Below are 17,061 nucleotides of genomic sequence, written 5' to 3'. Positions count from 1 at the left end.
GCGATTTCCCTTTTTTACCTCTTCTACCATCAAGCTTACAAGCATATTGGTTAAAGGCTCTGTCCACTTTGCCATAAATGCCTTTTTTTGGGATGCCATTTAACCTTAACTGGTTGAACATCAAATGAGCCATATCATATGGTGTACCAATTCAAATGTAGAAGATTTGATGTTAAGATCCACATATCAGATTGTACAAGCAAGCATATATCATCCTTATCGAGTTTAGGGTGAGAGGAAATGTAACATGGAGTTACCTAAAAAATCGAAAGAAGTCCTAAAATCGATAACCTAAAACCGACAAAATAACCAGTATACAAGAAAAATAAAAGCACAGGAGGACAACAACAGCAATTCAACTGCAGAAAACTGAGAGAAATTTACATGACTCAACACAATGGGGTTAGATAGTCTGCTAGGAAGTAAACTAGAAACAATGAAAAAGCCAAGGATTTACATATTCTTGCAAAGTTGATAAGTTTTAACATATAGTCAATACATTGGTTGTCATATATTCCATTCATGTGTCTATTTATACAACTAGCATTGCCCATCAAGAGTTATATTTCTCAAGCTACTGCGTTCCGTTCACGAAGCTAAATGAAAATATTAGAGAAGTAGGAAAAATGTTTTCTTGAATCGATATTTCTTTAATTTTAAATGTGAACTTGTCATGCACTTGTGATGCATCTCTTGCTATCCTCATCGGTCTCTCTAATTTCAGACAACAAGCCAACCCATTTAAGAAAGTCATGTATTATCTGCTATATACCCTTGATACTTAATGAAACAAATTTTCTCCAGTCATATAATTCATGTTCCATTCTCCTAATCATGAAAGCAGCATTCAATTTACTCACATTATGATTATTGATAGTCAAATTCAAAATTAATAAATGTACGATACTGGCATGCGAATAATGTTAATATGCTCTTAAGTCAATCAACAACAAGAACAAATCCATACTGACCTAGTTCAGACATATTATCAAACAAAGAATGTGCATTCGGTTGACGAATGAGACGAGACAATACTGGAATTGGATTGAAGACCAGGTTCATACTAAATCAGTACAAGACATTCAAAATCAACGAAACAGATTCAAGCATGAGTAGTCCTGGACTTAGTAGAGAAGATGACGTCGTGGTCTCTTCCTTATCAGAGCAGAGGGCGAAGCATTTCCACTGGTTACAAACATAAAGACCCAATTTTTTTTTTGTCACGCTCTTCACATAAAGAGCTAAAAAAAGCAAACATCGGGCATGGAGTCTTAAGGCGCGGCCCTTAGAAGTAAAACTAGCGATTCTAGAGCCTCATCAACCAAAAACCTAAAAAAGAAAAGAAGTCAAGAAAAAAATCGAAAAGCTCAACGCCATTGTTAGACACCAGATGATCACAGCCAGAGATGAACACTAGACCAACTATTTTCTCATATACACTGCCCCACCATAACTCTGACCATGATGAATATGAAGCGACAACAGGAGAAATATCGAAGTCAAACAAAAGAGAGAGAGAGAGAGAGAGACGAACAGCACGAGTCGATGCTGGCGAGGAGGACGGAGTTGGACTCAGAGTGGAGGCGAGCAACAACGTGCTAGGGTTGGTCGAGATCTATTTTTAGGAGAGGAGCGGTTCATGGGTAATGGGCGAAGAGATGTATTTTGAAGAGAGAAGACAGGTTCTTTTAGAAATGGTTTTCATTTATTGTTCATAAACAGAAAACCTACTTTTTTTGTTCTAATTTTTGGTCCAAAACCAATTCTAGAACAAAAAGTTGTTCCAGAAATATAAAAATGGAATTAGGTTACCAAACGGATTTTTATTCTAAACCTGTTCCTGAAAACAGAAAACTAGTTCTTAACAGAAATAAAATAGTTATCATGCACGCCCTTAGCAGCTAATCGTAATTGGCATGAAGCTAAGGGTAGGTTAAAGCGACAATCAAACCACTTTCATCTACATCTGCAATATGCTCATGTTGTTGCCGTCTCATTTTCCTATATGTTCTGTCTCAAGGGAACTTGAACTTTTGCCGAATTATTATAGGTTCCTTTTTCTTTCTATACAAATTTAGAGAGGTCAAATTCCTGGAAATTATCTCCTGGAGTCTGGACAAACGTGCTGCAAGAGCTAGATCCATGCTTTGCATGATATTAAATACGTAAATTTTAGAGATAATTGTAGAATAAGTTCTAAATCATTTCGACGAAATACTGCTTTTTCAACTCTCTCAAAAAAAAAAAATTATCGCAAACATATATGTCATGTAGCCTTCGATAGGGTAGAAACATCTATATTGGCTACTTATGGATACTTGTTCAAGCTAATCCTGACTAGTAGTGAAAAAGTTTTATAGTCATTTTTAATGATGTTATGCAAGGATTTCTTTTTTTTTTTGTGGCAAATTATTTGAAAACAGTTCTGTCTTCCACAATAGAATCCAATAAGATTTTCGGTAGGTATTTACATAATCTTTTTATTTTTGAATAAATGATTCCCAAAATAATGAATCACCATTGATACTGATCCTTCTGAGATCTCTAAATGTTCAACATTTCTTCTATTAAATCAATCTCCTTCATCTTATTGCTACATATATTCTTCGTAAACATCTTTTCTTTCTGAGTTTGAAAATATCAATCTTCGAATGATTCCATCATATATGATAGAGTTGGGAAAACTTATGGTTAACCCATCTATGTGCAATAGAAAAGGGATTGAGGTCGAGCCGAGTTGAAATCTCGAATGTTATCACTAGCAATTATTCCATCTGCCTTATTTTACTTATTTTCGTATTTTTTTTGTTTTCAAATTGGTTTATCATTTAGATATTTTTGGTTGGGGCTGAGTTGGATGTCACATAGTCCTAGTAATCACTTTACATAGCATTTCATTAGGAAAAATAATCACATTTTGATTATAGTGCATCAATTTCCAAGAAAAAGATCCTAAAATAATTTAAGGGCTGTGTTATCTCCATTCTTGATTGAAGGAAACTCCTTGACATAGCGCAAAAATGAACGCGTTATGTTGTTATAATTAAAATTCAATGAAATGTTTTAAAAATTCGTATAGTCCGTGTTAGAAATTAGAAAGATGGCATCTTCGCATTACAATATATCTTCTCAATCTGACAATTCCTGTCGGTTGGATTAGTGGTTTCCTCGTCACATCAACAGAGAAATCATTTCTAAATTGGGAAATGCTTTCACGACTGGATCCCGATTGTAAAGTCCGTGCAAAGTCTATAATTTTTTTTGACATGACCAAGACTCCCTTTCCTGTCAATAGACCCAACAGAAGAAGCAACAGACCAACTTTTGTATAACATGATATGGCCAACATTGCACGCAACAATTAGAGAATGTGGGCACCTCAAATCACGCCAATATATGACGTAGTAAAGTAGCATATCTTCTAACCCCATCATCACGTAAATTAATGGCATTTTCTTGACTTATTAACAGGTTCGAAGTCTCCTATCTAGGTTTTATTTTTAAGGCCATTTGAGGCATTATTATGCTTAAGGCAAAATACATGTTAAAGACACATATGATATGAAATAAAAGATCAATAGAAGAAGACTAGTGAGGATGCTAGTCGTCTTTGGTTCTTGTAGTTAGCCTTCACAAGCCGTGATCTACGGCGGCAAAGTTATACTGCATACGAGGCGTCTTGATTAAAAAATGAATCCTTCAAACGTCTAAATTAAGCATTCAATCACTCAACCAACTTTTTGAAGGTCAGTATCAAAAAAGACTAGCAATCTTCCCATGCGCGTGATTCTCGATTTTTTGAATTGATTGCCTCGAGAAACACACTTGCAGCTGCGCGTACAGGGACCACGAGGAAATTGTAAAGCAATTGAACTTGACGTGCAAAGAAACCATAGGAGGCAAACCTTAATGGCGTCATATGCATGGCATCATGGTTCAGAGAATAATGACGTCATCGGATGCGAATGTTTTTGCAATTGAGTTTTGATTACTTCTTAAACGCGATTAGCAGCAGATGAAGACACGGACGGGTTAGCTGGGAAGGGCCCGTCGAAATTAATGCCTTCGTCATCAATTCGTGCGTCACGAGCCATGCATTGTCTTGTCTTTTGGACTGGTCACACGTACATTTCATGGGGTCATCAATTTGTCCCACGTCGTAGTATCCACAAATATGTCTAATTTCTACAAAGAAAAGACTGTCTAAACCTCTCTTGTGACATGCATTGGGTCTCAAACCCGTAAGTCAAGTCTCGCTTCTTCCTGAACCTTCCAAGAAATATTATTTTAAAACAAAGATTATGGCGGAAATTTTAGTGTAGTCCGTTTTGTTCACTTGGAAGCTCGCAGTCAAAATTGACCTAAAGACCGACATGACTATCTCAATCCAATGACGGTCAAGATAATGCATGGCGATTTTGTTGTGCTCAGAGGCACGATATTACAAAAAGGTAACTATTTGTACCGCTTGATAAAGAAAAATATCATTTTTACCCATTTATACCTTGTGCAACAAAATGTAATACCATGCTTCAAAGTTTTGAACGAGTTTACATGATATCCTAAGTTCCTAACTTACTCAGTAGGGAGATCTTTTTCAAAATTACAATTGGAACATAATTCCTAATTGTAGGAAAAAGGATATAAATTTAGGAAGAAGACAACTTGTACCAAACTTCTCCATTATATCAATTTTTTTACTAAAGATTATCTACTTTGAGGGTATTAAATCAAAACCTTTATGTCATTAAATTGGAGTGTGAAGCCCATTAAATCGGAGTGTGAGGCAAAAGTCTTGCTTAGGGTGCGTTTATTTCACCGGAAACTTTATGATAAAGGAAAATATTTTTTATGGAAACCATTTGTCAAAGGAAATAGTGAGTTTTTATTTGTTTGATGGTTTAGGGAAAATGATTTCATTTCTGCCAGAAGGAAAAGGAGAAGTCGCTTTCTCCTAATCTAAACTTGTTTTAGTTCATGGAAAACCTTTTCCATAAATTGATTAATTTCCTGTCATCCAAGCACTAGAAATCGGAAATTTTAGCATGATCAAGTTCGCTTTGTTCTCTCATGGGTTTGTAGCTCAAAATTGACCTAATGACTGTCATGACTATCTCAATCCGACGATTGAGATAATGCAGGGCGATTTTGTAGTGGCTAGAGTCATGATGCTACAAGAAGGTAAACATTTGTATTGCTTGATAAGAGGAAAAATACTATTTTTACTTCTTTACACTTTGAAACTGGTCACCTAGATAAGATAAGATAAGATAAGATAACTAGCCTGAAGCAATTGCGTGTTTAATCTTTACAATCTCTTATGGTTGGTATTCAAAACGTAATACCATGCTTTAAAGTATTATACGAGTTCGCATAATATCCTAACTTAATCATTAGGGAGATTTTTTTCATAAATTATTATTGGAAAGTAATCTCTAGTCTTAGAAAAAGGATCTAAATTTAGAAAGAAGACGACCTGTACCGAATTTCTTCTCCGTTATATTGATTTTTTTTTTACTAAAAGATTATCTACTTTAGGGATAATGAATCAAAACCTATGTACCATTAAGATGGAGTGCGAGGCCCATTAAATTGGAGTGTGAGGCTAAATTTGGCTTAGTAATACCATAGATAGATTATGAAAGTATTGTGATTACATCTAACCCGATTTATGGAGCTTGCATGATATTTTATAAGCATCTAGGCAGTTGGAGCTCTGTGTTCACGCCCTTAAATTATCCAAAAAATAAAAGGAATTTTAATTGCCAGTCAAGGACTTCAAGCCAACTTAGAAATTAAAAAAAAAATTTTAATAAAAAGGCCTACTTACCAATAGATCTATCAAAATGAGTCATAGACTTATTTTTTAACCCATATATGATAAACTAAGTTGTTAAATGGGTTAGCTATACTTTTTAAATGGGATAATATGAGTGTTCAATTGGTCATAAACGAGTTTACAACTTATTTAAACACATTCCACGTATAACTCTCTCTCTTCATTCTCTTTTGTGCTCACTCACTCTGCACTCTTACTTCAATTTGGATATAAGTTTTCTTAGATTAGGTTAAATATTGAATTGTTTTAGAAATATGAGTCGGATCAGGTATGGATCAATATATTATTTTTTTGGTCGAAACAGGTCAATATATTTGCATTGCATGGAAATGTGTGAAAACGGGTTAAATGGGTCTATTTGGGTCGGATCATTTTTTCATCCGACCGTTTGATGGGTCTACTTATCAACTAAGAATTGCATTACTCCGTATGTGTTTTTGAAAGGAAGAGTGGACACGTAAAGTATTTTCATTTATTTTGGTGAGATACTCTGTTTGAGAAAGTGTATTACCTGCCGACTTGTCACGCCTTCTTTTTAATAATATCTCTTGGATAGCGGCCAGATTTTTCACACTGTGGTCAAACTTCAATGTATATATCCATCATTCAACCATTGCCGCCCATTAAAATAAAGTTCGATTACGATTTCAAACTTCAACTCGTTCAGCTGATACTTTGTTCGATCCACTCCCACTTTTCCTTGATTGGCTCCAACCCATTTGAAGATTTCCTATTTTCCCAACGCATGATGTACTAAAGATGAATTACCAAGTCTATGGAAACAACCGTTTCACACCCTGAGTTTATTACGAAGATCCATATTGCACACAATGTTCATTCATGCCTTAGCATTACGTCACCCTAATTTCGTGAAACCCTAGAGAGAGAGAGAGAGAGAGAGAGAGAGAGAGAGAGAGAGAGAGAGAGAGAGAGAGAGAGAGAGAGAGAGAGAGAGAGAGAGAGTTGGTGATGGCTGGAGACGAGTCAGTGAGGTCTAGGGGCAGTTACAGGCGAGCGGTAATGTGATGGTGTGCTAAGGTCTGCCTCCAAGGAAGAAACAAAAGAAGAAGGGAACTAGAGGAAATGGAACTTCAAGAAAAGGGGAAATGCAAATAACGTACTTTAGGTTTCACATAAGTACCTATCTACATGTCTCTATCTTTTATAATACACATTTGCACCCCCCGACTTTAGCAAAATTGTCTAAATACTTAGGCTCCGTTTATTTATCGAGGAAAACGTTTTCCTCATTTTTCGGTATTTGAATTGCTTAGGAAAATGAGTAAACATAAACGGTTTTCCCAATCACTGAAAGTCAATGCTTAAATTCATGAAAATAATTTCATTTTTAATAAATCGGAAATCATTTTTCAAAATATAACTAGATATTGACACTTGGATTAGAAACTTTGCACTTAGGCATGAGAACTATAACACTTGTTCTCGAGCCTTTGGTAGTAGGGCTAGAACTAGAGGTCATGACCGAGTCTACTGGAGTCCATTGAGGGCAAGCCTTGGTCCATCGAGGCAGGGCCTAAAGACCCCAGTGCCTATGCTCGAGACTCGGGCGCTTGTGCTTGGGACCCTAATCACTGCGCCCCGCTCCATTGAAGTTGGACTCGAGATACTGATGCTTGTGCTCATGCCCAAGACGCTGAGACTAGTAACATCGATGCTGAGTCCGGGTCCTCGGCTCACGAGCCCAAGTCCATCAAGGTTGGGCTCGAGATTCTCGTGCCTGTGCCTTGGGACTCTTGTGCCCGTGCCAAGGTCCTCGGCATCCGAGCTCCAGTTTATCTATACCGGGCTCAAGCCCATCTCTGCTAGGCCCAAGACCCCAGTGCCTGAGCCCGAGTCCTCGGTACATGGACCCCGTGTCCATCGAGGCCAGGCCTCGAACCACGGCGCCCAATCCGCTCCTTGCCGCTCGGGTTCATCGAGGTTGGGTCCAAGCCCTTGTCGCCTGCGCTAAGGTCCATTGAGGCCCAGGCCAAGACCTCGATGCTCGGGCTCGAAACCGAGTCCCCAGCTCCCATGCTTGGGTCCACTAAAGTTAGGCTTAGGATCCTAGTCCCATGCTCGTACTTGGTTGCCAAGGACCCAACCTCGATAAACTCAAGGGCGGGCATTGGGTTCCTGAGCCAAACCTCTATGGACCTAGGAGAGAGCGTCAGGGACCAAAGCTCAACCTCAATGGACCGGGTTCAGCCTTTGTAGACTCAGGCAGAGGCACCAAAGAGCCGAGCACGATTGCTCAACTTTGGTGGACCCAAGACCAATGCCCATGCTCGTGCCCAAGAGCCGGGGATCTAGGTTTGAGACTCGGTGCCCGTGCCAGGTTCTTTGGCTATCCATACGCAAGTCACTATTGCACCGAATAGTGTATATATCTAGTTAGGAAAATCAAATGAAATTTTCCTTACCAAATGAGGGAAAATGTTTTCTAGTTCATTTTCGAATTTGAGTTCAACACTGTAGAATATTGTCATTTTCCTAAAGAATAACTCCATGGAAAATATTGTCCAGAAGAAATGCCACAATTTTCACAGAACAAGCGGAATTCCAATGTAGTCCATCCTGCCAATTTTCGCCATAAATCGCTGAAGTTTCTATCAAGTTATCGCCAGCTGTTCTACGTGGCACACCGCCAAGTTAGTGATTTCTTGCGAAAATTAGCTTGTTTTGTGCAAAATTTTATGACTAAATTTGCAAAATCGAAAAAATTATTACTGATTTCATTTATATAATAAGTTTATGAGTGATTTAGCAATTTTCCCGCTTTTTATTATAAAGAGAAAGAATTGATAAATGAACTCGAGATCATCACACAATCGCCATATTCTAGAACCGGACGAACATTCCTGGCACGAAACCTCTCCGCTTCTTATGCACGTGATTGGGTTACACCCTTGCCCTTAGGGAAAATCCAAGATCGATCGAGCATGTTATTCACTTAGTCAAGTGGTCATATTTTGCCTAAATTCATTTGAAAAGAATGTACAAATTATTGCTCAAAGTTAACCAAAACCATTGAAAGTCAAGTCAACAAATAAATCCAAGCTGGAAAAAGCAACTTCTGCCGTTCGAATGCCAACAAATAAAGTCAAGTCAACAAATTATGGGCTCCACTTGGTTTTGGAATCGACTATAATTGTTTTTTAGGTTTAGACGAATGCCAACATAATCTGCCGTTCGAGAACTCCATTACGAACGATACTTCGTGGAAACTCTCTTAATGTGTACACCTTTCTTTTTTATTTTCTTTCTCTTTCTCACTCACCCAATAAGTTTACTATAAATTGCAACGCCATTCTTGCATCCGTCCCTTCATCTACTCTTTTGGAAGGCTTCTGAGTTAAACTTCATCACTTCAGGTTTTCTATTTTCTGGTTCTTGATGGCGTCGAGTGCAAGTCCGATGGAATCGAATTGGATAGTGGACACTTCCCTAGAGCTTAACACATCGTATCTGGTGAGATGGGCTTATGTTTGCGTAGATATGCAGTAATTAATCTTGTGCTTCTGTTGTTATCTCTGTGTTTGGTGAAAAGAAAAGAAAGACCTTTAGATGTTTAACTCAGTCTCTTCTTCTTCTTCTTCTTCTTCTTCTTCTTCTTCATAGTTCTTATTGAACCATAAGAAGGAAACTGTTCCAAGAAATGATAACTCTCAAGGAGGACGACAAGAAGAGCCTGTTGTTAAGCATGAGGTGAGTCCATCTATAACAGAAGTTGCATGAAGAAATAGGAATAATGCTAGAGATATAAAAGGTCAGTTTATGAAAATAAGTTGTAAAGGTCTTATGGCTAATCGGACACAGTTAACGTCCGGAATGGAGCTAATAGTAACAGCAAATTCCACTTCAAATCTTAAGTCGTCCACATGACACAATTGCTTTTGTTAATAAGAATGTCACAGAAATTGGAATCCAGGGCAGCTATTATAGAAGCCAAGAATGTGTCTGTGAATCAACATATTCGACCTCTAAAATGGACATGAGCGTTTCACGCAAAGCGTGTGGCGAAATTTCCAGCTTTGTATTGCTGTTCACCAGCCCAAATTTTCAAGTACTTCTAGACAACTTCGGTTGAAGTGAAGAGTGCACAATAGCGAAAATGAAATGGTAAGAGGCAAAGTCAAGTTAAACCTACGCTTCAAGAAAAGTGTAGCTGACCGGTCTCATTTAAAATAAAGAAGAATCAATTTCTATAAGAATGAAGTTGAAGAAACCCTGTGACCGATTCTGAAAACTAGAGTATTTGAATACAAAGATCAAAACCGAAAGATGATCTGTTTTGTTGTGTACAGGCCAGTGAACTGGTCGAGGAGTATCACCGAATTAGCCATGAGAACAGGAAGTTGACTGAAATGCTGACCCTTATGCACGAGAGGTATAATACGCTGCATAACCAATTGAATGTCTTGGGGAGTAAAACCTCCGAAAGTGAACTCGGCGCTTCAAGAAAGAGGAAGCATGAAGCTCATGTCGCCTCAGAGAGTTGCAGTTACAGCGTAGATCAGATGTTCAAGAAGCCAAAGGATAGCTTCAAACACAAGATCTCTAAAATCCATTTCCGAACTGATGCGTCCGACATGAGCCTTGTAAGATCTTAGTTTCAATACACAACAGTTTTTTCGTGTTTCTCAAGCTTATAGTTGGCATAAAGAAATTCATCTTTTCTAAGTACTAAGTGGATTCCACTGTATTGATTCTTTTTCCATTTATTTTGCTTTATGAATTTGCACTTGCTATAGATAGTGAAGGATGGTTATCAATGGAGGAAATACGGTCAAAAGGTCACAAGAGACAACCCATTTCCAAGAGCTTACTATAGATGTTCCTTTGCCCCAACTTGCCCTGTTAAAAAGAAGGTAACTCAGCTTAGTTAGACCTCTTAGAAATTATTTTCTGGAGATCACTCAATCACAGTCCAAAAATAAATCAAGAAATAGCGTGTTTGATGAAAAGTAGCGGAACGAATTCAATCTCACTCTCACGCTTCATTTGCATCTTCAGGTACAAAGAAGTGTTGATGACCCATCTGTCCTATTGGCCACATATGAAGGAGAACACAACCACCCAAACCTGTCTCGGCCCCCGATTCCACTAGGTTCTGACAAACAGGAACTGAATCCGGACGCCCCTCCAATTCCATCGCCCTTGAAGTCGAGATCTTCTAGTCCTAGGAGTACTCCTGATTTGATGTGCCTGGGTATCGACACTCTATCTGCAAAAAGGGGCCAAGAAACAGCGGCGGCGGCAGAATTTCAACAGTTTCTGGTGCAGCAGATGGCCTCTTCCTTGAAAAGAGATCCCAATTTCACGTCAGCGCTTGTGGATGCGATATCGGGAAGGATATTCGACCAAGCCCGGATTGAGAAGTGATGAATGGAAAGGGCATCATCGGAGTTTTGTATTTAGTATGATTTACATATAGTTCGAGCATTGAATTCAACAGTTGGGTTATGACAATGGTCGGTTTTGGATTGAAGATGTGAACATCTCATCTTTTGTGTATTGGCTGACCAAGCAAGTTGATCTGCTCACGAGCTTATTTTCAGCTCGGCATATAAGCTACTTGAACTCGACATGATTGTTTAGAGGTTTAGTCGAATTTGAGTAGCCTGCAAACTAAACTTGTTTGGTGATTTGAGGACAGAGTGTTCACCTTATTATACTATATCTACTTGAGGCGACTTTGATGCCGAAGCATTCCTTGAAGACGTTGATTATGCAAGAGAGTTGCCGATCTAGTGGACAAGCTGACGATGATCTAACAAGTTGCCGATTTGCAAGCCTACTGTCAATTCCAAGTCTAATCAATCACGACATGTCCAGTGTTTGTTCGCATTCCTTGAAGGCCATTAATTCAATTACTTGGAACTAGAACCTCGGAGAATCTCAACCGACTTAATTTATTTCTCATGTTTTTAAGGTTTAGTAGATATCATTCAAATTTCTAGAGTCCTTACTTAATTATATTTGTTTTCTAGTAAATCTAGTTTTTGTCTTTCCTATGAGTCTTTTGTCTTTCCAAAGAGTCTTGATAATTACTCATGCTTGGAGGGTTGGTCCATGCTCATCTATATAAGCATACTATGATGAATAAAAGAAGTAGATTTATTTGATTCAAAACTTATTTGAGCCTTTGGCTTAAGAACAAGAAGTTTTCTTGTTCTACTCTTATCCCTTCCGGTGGATTCCGACGGGTGGCGAGTTTTGCTTTTATCCTTTGGGTGAAATTAACTGTGGATGGCAAGTGACCTATCCATTTAAGTTCTCACTTTTGTTACCTCCTACTTCTCTACACTCTCTTCGACATCAGACTCTTACTTATTACATTTGTCATTATTCACTACAATAATATTATCATGCATACCAGCATACATGACCAAAACTAACCTAATGGAAACATTACCAAATTAGTATAGATGCCAACTCAGTCTCAAACTTTTAGTTTCATTAAAATAATTCTAAACCATTTCATGTATTTCCAATGTAGTTATTCCGGCTAATTTTTACTTGAAAATGCTGACGAGGCGATCCAATCATTGCCGATCGTTTTACGTGGCATAACTGACATTTGACATGGGAGAACTTAAGTGAAATGACACCGTTTGCTTAATTTTTTCAAATTTTCAGACTTATTTTATTTTTTTTTCCCTTTGATTTCAATGTTACTACTCATCTTCTTTCTCTCCTTCCCTATTTCTTCTTTCTCGTGATGAATTTCTCAGCCACAATGCGGATCCACATTCTTTGTTCGTATTGCCACTAGTTTCACCAAGCCGTTGTCATTGCAAGCACCCTCACCATCACCTACCCACTCCGTGTCTCGTCTCTCTTTATCGGTTGTTGTCATTGGTTAGAAGGACTACATTAGAATTCCCTGATAAGATTTAGAGATAAATTGGTAAAATTGAAAAGTTTAGAACTGAATTGACATCAATATAATATGTTTAGCACTGACTCAGTAATATCTCCTTAATTTGATACTATGTGAGTAGTTCCGGTGCTTTTTGAGGAGATCTATGTATTGTTGAGACACGGCTATCTGCTCATTTGACACACATTCCAATTTGTTATCTTATTTATATTTCTTTTCCCTTCACATTTATTTATTTCCTCACATTTTCTTCTCCCTCCACTAGCTTTCCTTTTTTCTTTTATGTGTGCTCTTCTTTTCACTTCCAAATGAAAAACCTACATTCACAGAAAGAAAATGAAATTCTCTATTTACTAGTCGAACTAGAAATCATTCATATAGTTGGTGACTAATGATGTAGGAGTTCAAGAAACTATGTTGTCTCTTTGGCTGGACTTACATATAAAATAAATATATTTGTACATAATTTGATAGACGAAGGGAAAATTGTCCAAAAAGTCCTAAACCTATTACACTTTTGTTAATTCAGTTTTAAACCTTTTAAGTTTGCCAATTGAGTCCCAATACTTTTCACTTCTTGCCAATTGAGTTCATCCGGTCAGTTTTGGCTACCCGGAGCTGACGTGGATGCCGATCGTCTGGCCAACGCTGACATGGCAATTTTTTAATACTTTAATATATTTTTTCAATATTTTTTCCTTTTTTATTTTTTTTTCTAGTCTTCTTCCTCTGGCAAAGCTCGCCCCCACCGACCACTAGCAAGGGCAAGCCCTGGCTAGGCGAGGTCGGCCTCACCAGATCTGGGCGAGGTAGAGCCTCGCCGGCCCCTTGCCTTGCCCACCGACGGTATGGTTGGCCTCACCTTGGCTAGGTGAGGCTAACCTCGCCGTTGCCTGGGTCTCCCTCACCTAGCCAAGGCAAGGCCAACCTCCCCGTCACTAGGCGAGGTCTGGGGCCGACGAGGCTTAACCTCGTCCAGATTTAGCGAGGCCAACCTCGGCGTCGTTGGGCGAGGTCGGCCTCACCATCGTTGGGCTAGGCAAGGGGCTGACGAGGCTCTACCTCACCCAGATCTGGCGAGACCGACGTCGCCGTCGCCAGGCAAGGGAGACCCAAGCGATGGCGAGGTCGACCTCGCCCGGCCAGGGGTTGGTCAGGCTCGCCCTTGCCAGTGGCCGGCAGGGGCGAGCTTCGCCAGAGGAAGGAAGACCAAAAAAAAAAAAGAATTTTTTTTAAAAATTCAAAAAAATATTAAAATATTAAAAAACTACCACATCAGCATTGGCCGGACAGCTGACGCCGGCCAGCATCCACGTCAGCTTCGGGTGGCCAAAATTGGCCGAATGGACTCAATTGGCAAGAAGTGAAAAAGTTTATAACTCAATTAGCAAACTTAAAAGGTTTAGGACTAAATTGGTAAAAGTGCAATAGGTTTAGGACTTTTTGGACAATCTTCCCCGCATTTGAAAGATATCATTTGCACAATTATTAGGGGATATTACCTAACTTCCCGACAAAATTTCAAATCTTCTCTTATCATCTACTTAGGATAGAGAGTTCTACCTTCACCTTTTTATAGAAGTCCAAGGAGGCGTTCAAGCAACATGCGTCCGTACATTCTTTTACAGGAATTTCCTTCATGTTCTACTGACAATGGAGAAATGTTTTTTTTTGTTTTGTCTCTCGACACAAGCATCACTGATCTCATGATATGTGTTTATTATAAGAAGACAACGGCGACCGAATATTCACATGTATTGTAAAATCAACGGTGCTCATTCATGTGAAGATGAAGAAGAAAAAGGATTCTCTAACATCAAATGCCAGCCGTTGAATGACACCCCAAGTGACAAGAAAACCAACTAGTTAACAAATCTCAACCGTTGAAAGTGTATGTCATATTGGTCAATCGAAAGAAGTTCCTCGAATGTTAGGATTCTCAGGTAGTTCTAGAAACACGGTATTCAAGTAGCGCGACCGCGAGGTCCATGGCGAGGGGTCGTGGCGGTTGGTGGCCATTCCTAGAGGTCATATTCCTGTGGAAGAATAGTCGCAATGGGGTCCCTTTTTTCTCTTAGGAAACATCCCCCACAAACTTGGAACAAAGAGACGTTGCGCCAATTGGAATCACACCAGATCCGTCACGGGCGGCCAAGAACGACACGACGCTGATGGATTCTTTCTTTCTTGATTGGTCGCGCCTAGAACACCCAAGAAGTCAACAACCAACAAAAAAGAAAAGGAATTCAAGATGTTTCTACATTGACCATTGTAGGAAAAGACACGCATAGCCGCGAGTGTTGACTCCACCAGCGGCAACATCTTGCCCGCTTCTTGGTCTGGTCGTCGTCTTGTTTCTTGTTCTTGTTGTTCTATAGAGAGAGAGAGAGAGGCGGGTCGTTCTTATGGTTTGATGCTAGAGAGACTTTTTGGCTTCTCGGATTTTTACATGATGGTGAGCCGCGTAGTATGGCTGACGATGACTTGACCACCATGTTAGCGATTTTCAGTAAAAATTGACCGGAAATACTACATTAAAGTTTCCCGCAAATGTTGATAACTAAATTGGCAAAATTGAAAAATTTATGATTGAATTGACCTCCAATACAATAGGTTTATGATCGATTGGGTAATTTTCCCAATTACCGTGTCAGAACGGTCTCATCATTCATAGCAACTAATTATCATAGCAATGGATATGGTGAAAAGTCGAGAAAATTATTCAAAAAGTCCTAAACCTATTATACAATTGCCAATTTAGTCGTAAGCCTTTTAATTGTATCAATTGAGTCATAATATTTTTTACATTTTGCCAATTGAATCCATCCGGTCAATTTTGATTAGAAATTGCTGATGTGGATACTGGCCGTCCTACGTGGCACGACCGCCGGTGCTAATGTGAAAAATATTTAATAATTTTTTCCGAATTTATTTATTTTCCTTTTCCTTTTTTGTCTTTTCTTTCTCTTATTTTTTTGCTTCCCTTCTTCCTCTAGTTGGTGAAGCTTGCCCTCATTGACCACTGGAGAGAGCAAGCCTCACCCACCCCTGGCAAGGTTCGACCTCGCCATCGTTGGGTGAGGCACGACCTACGGCAGACTTAGTGAGTTCGAGCCTTGCCCAACCATAGCAAGGCCAACCTTGCCCAATGACGGCAAGGTCGACCTCGTTGGCCCTTCCCTCTAGTCGATTGTCGGCTATCGCCGAGGCTTGGCAACCGGCTAGAGGAAGAAGGGAAGTTAAAAAGGAAAAAGAAAAGATAGAATAAAAAATAAATTCAAAAAAATACGAAAATATTATTAAAAATTGTGCATATTAGTGTCGGTCACGCCACATAGGATTATCAGTGTCGGCCATGCCACATAGGATTATCAGCGTCCATGTTAGTGAAAGGTTTTTTTTTTTAATCAAAATAACATTACATTCATTTCTAAAGAAATACAAGAGAAAATCATCGCAGTGCAACTACAAACCAAGACAAATCCTAGCCAACTTCAACGTAAAACATGCTCTAGATAACAAGATGATTTATCTGAACAATGTTATGGGTCAGTCGCTTTAAGAGCAAATCTGTGACTTTTTCAAACCAAAATCGGCGGCTTATTATCCGTCATCAATAATGAGCACACATTGAGATCTACATATGTTACTACGGTTTTGCCTTTCGGTTGTGCGTGGCTAGGTTCGGTGTCTTCAACACCATTTCCATTTAGAGTAATAAGGTTGAATGAGCACAGATTTGACACCTAAGAGAGCGAAACCTTTACAAAGCTCATCTGAACTCTTTTGAAATTGGACTTGTGCATCAACAAAACTTAAGGGAAGCGAAACCCCAAGATCATACACGCAAAAATCCCCAAATCTAGACTAGATCGGAATAGAAACCTCTCTAAAACGGGAGAGAGAAGCTTCTAGATCTAGACTAAATCAGAAGAGAAAAGCTCCGCAAAACAAGAGGAAAACAAGAAAAAAATAACAAAAAACCAAATCAACAAAAAAAAAAAAAGGAAAGAGCCAGGGGAAGGAGAGATCTAAATCAAGCCCTCCCCTGTGAGGAGGTTGAAGAAGAAAGTTGTGTAAAGATGAGAAGGAAAGGAGAAAACCGTAGGGAGGAGAGAGGAAAGTAGTGGTGCCCCGGTTGGTGAAAGTTTATCTGATTCATTTTTTGATCTTTCTGCTTTTCATTTCTGATCTACTGTTCTCAACTAATCGCTCTTCAGATTATTTGTGCAACATTATTGTTCTTTTCACTCTTCATTTGTCACTTTACCCATTTTTAAAGTCAGATTTCTGTTACGGACCAAACAAAAAAGTAAGATTTCTGTCATCTACATTC

At 38.9% G+C, this 17,061-nt stretch overlaps 1 protein-coding gene across 2 annotated transcripts; it reads left to right on the top strand.

The window, feature by feature from the left end:
• The first annotated feature begins 9,070 nt into the window (after positions 1-9,070).
• Positions 9,071-11,817, top strand: LOC115684360 (probable WRKY transcription factor 40). Of its 2 annotated transcripts, none has more exons than XM_030609093.2 (5): positions 9,071-9,310; positions 9,482-9,547; positions 10,147-10,440; positions 10,594-10,710; positions 10,856-11,817. In XM_030609093.2, exons 1-5 carry the CDS (start codon positions 9,236-9,238, stop codon positions 11,222-11,224), a joined length of 921 nt encoding a protein of 306 aa, XP_030464953.1. In that variant the 5' UTR covers positions 9,071-9,235; the 3' UTR covers positions 11,225-11,817. The 2 variants fall into 2 exon arrangements, with proteins under 2 accessions (XP_030464953.1, XP_056174834.1); XM_056318859.1 differs by having other exon boundaries at positions 9,479-9,547.
• Positions 11,818-17,061: the final 5,244 nt, after the last annotated feature.

The sequence above is a fragment of the Syzygium oleosum genome, unplaced genomic scaffold (assembly GCF_021117445.2).
Source record: "Syzygium oleosum isolate NSW1041296 unplaced genomic scaffold, Sole_v2.1 Sole_v2.16, whole genome shotgun sequence".
Classification (NCBI taxonomy): domain Eukaryota; kingdom Viridiplantae; phylum Streptophyta; class Magnoliopsida; order Myrtales; family Myrtaceae; genus Syzygium; species Syzygium oleosum.
The sequence above is the reverse complement of the archived record's forward strand: the minus strand, read 5'-3'. Positions and strand labels throughout refer to the sequence as shown.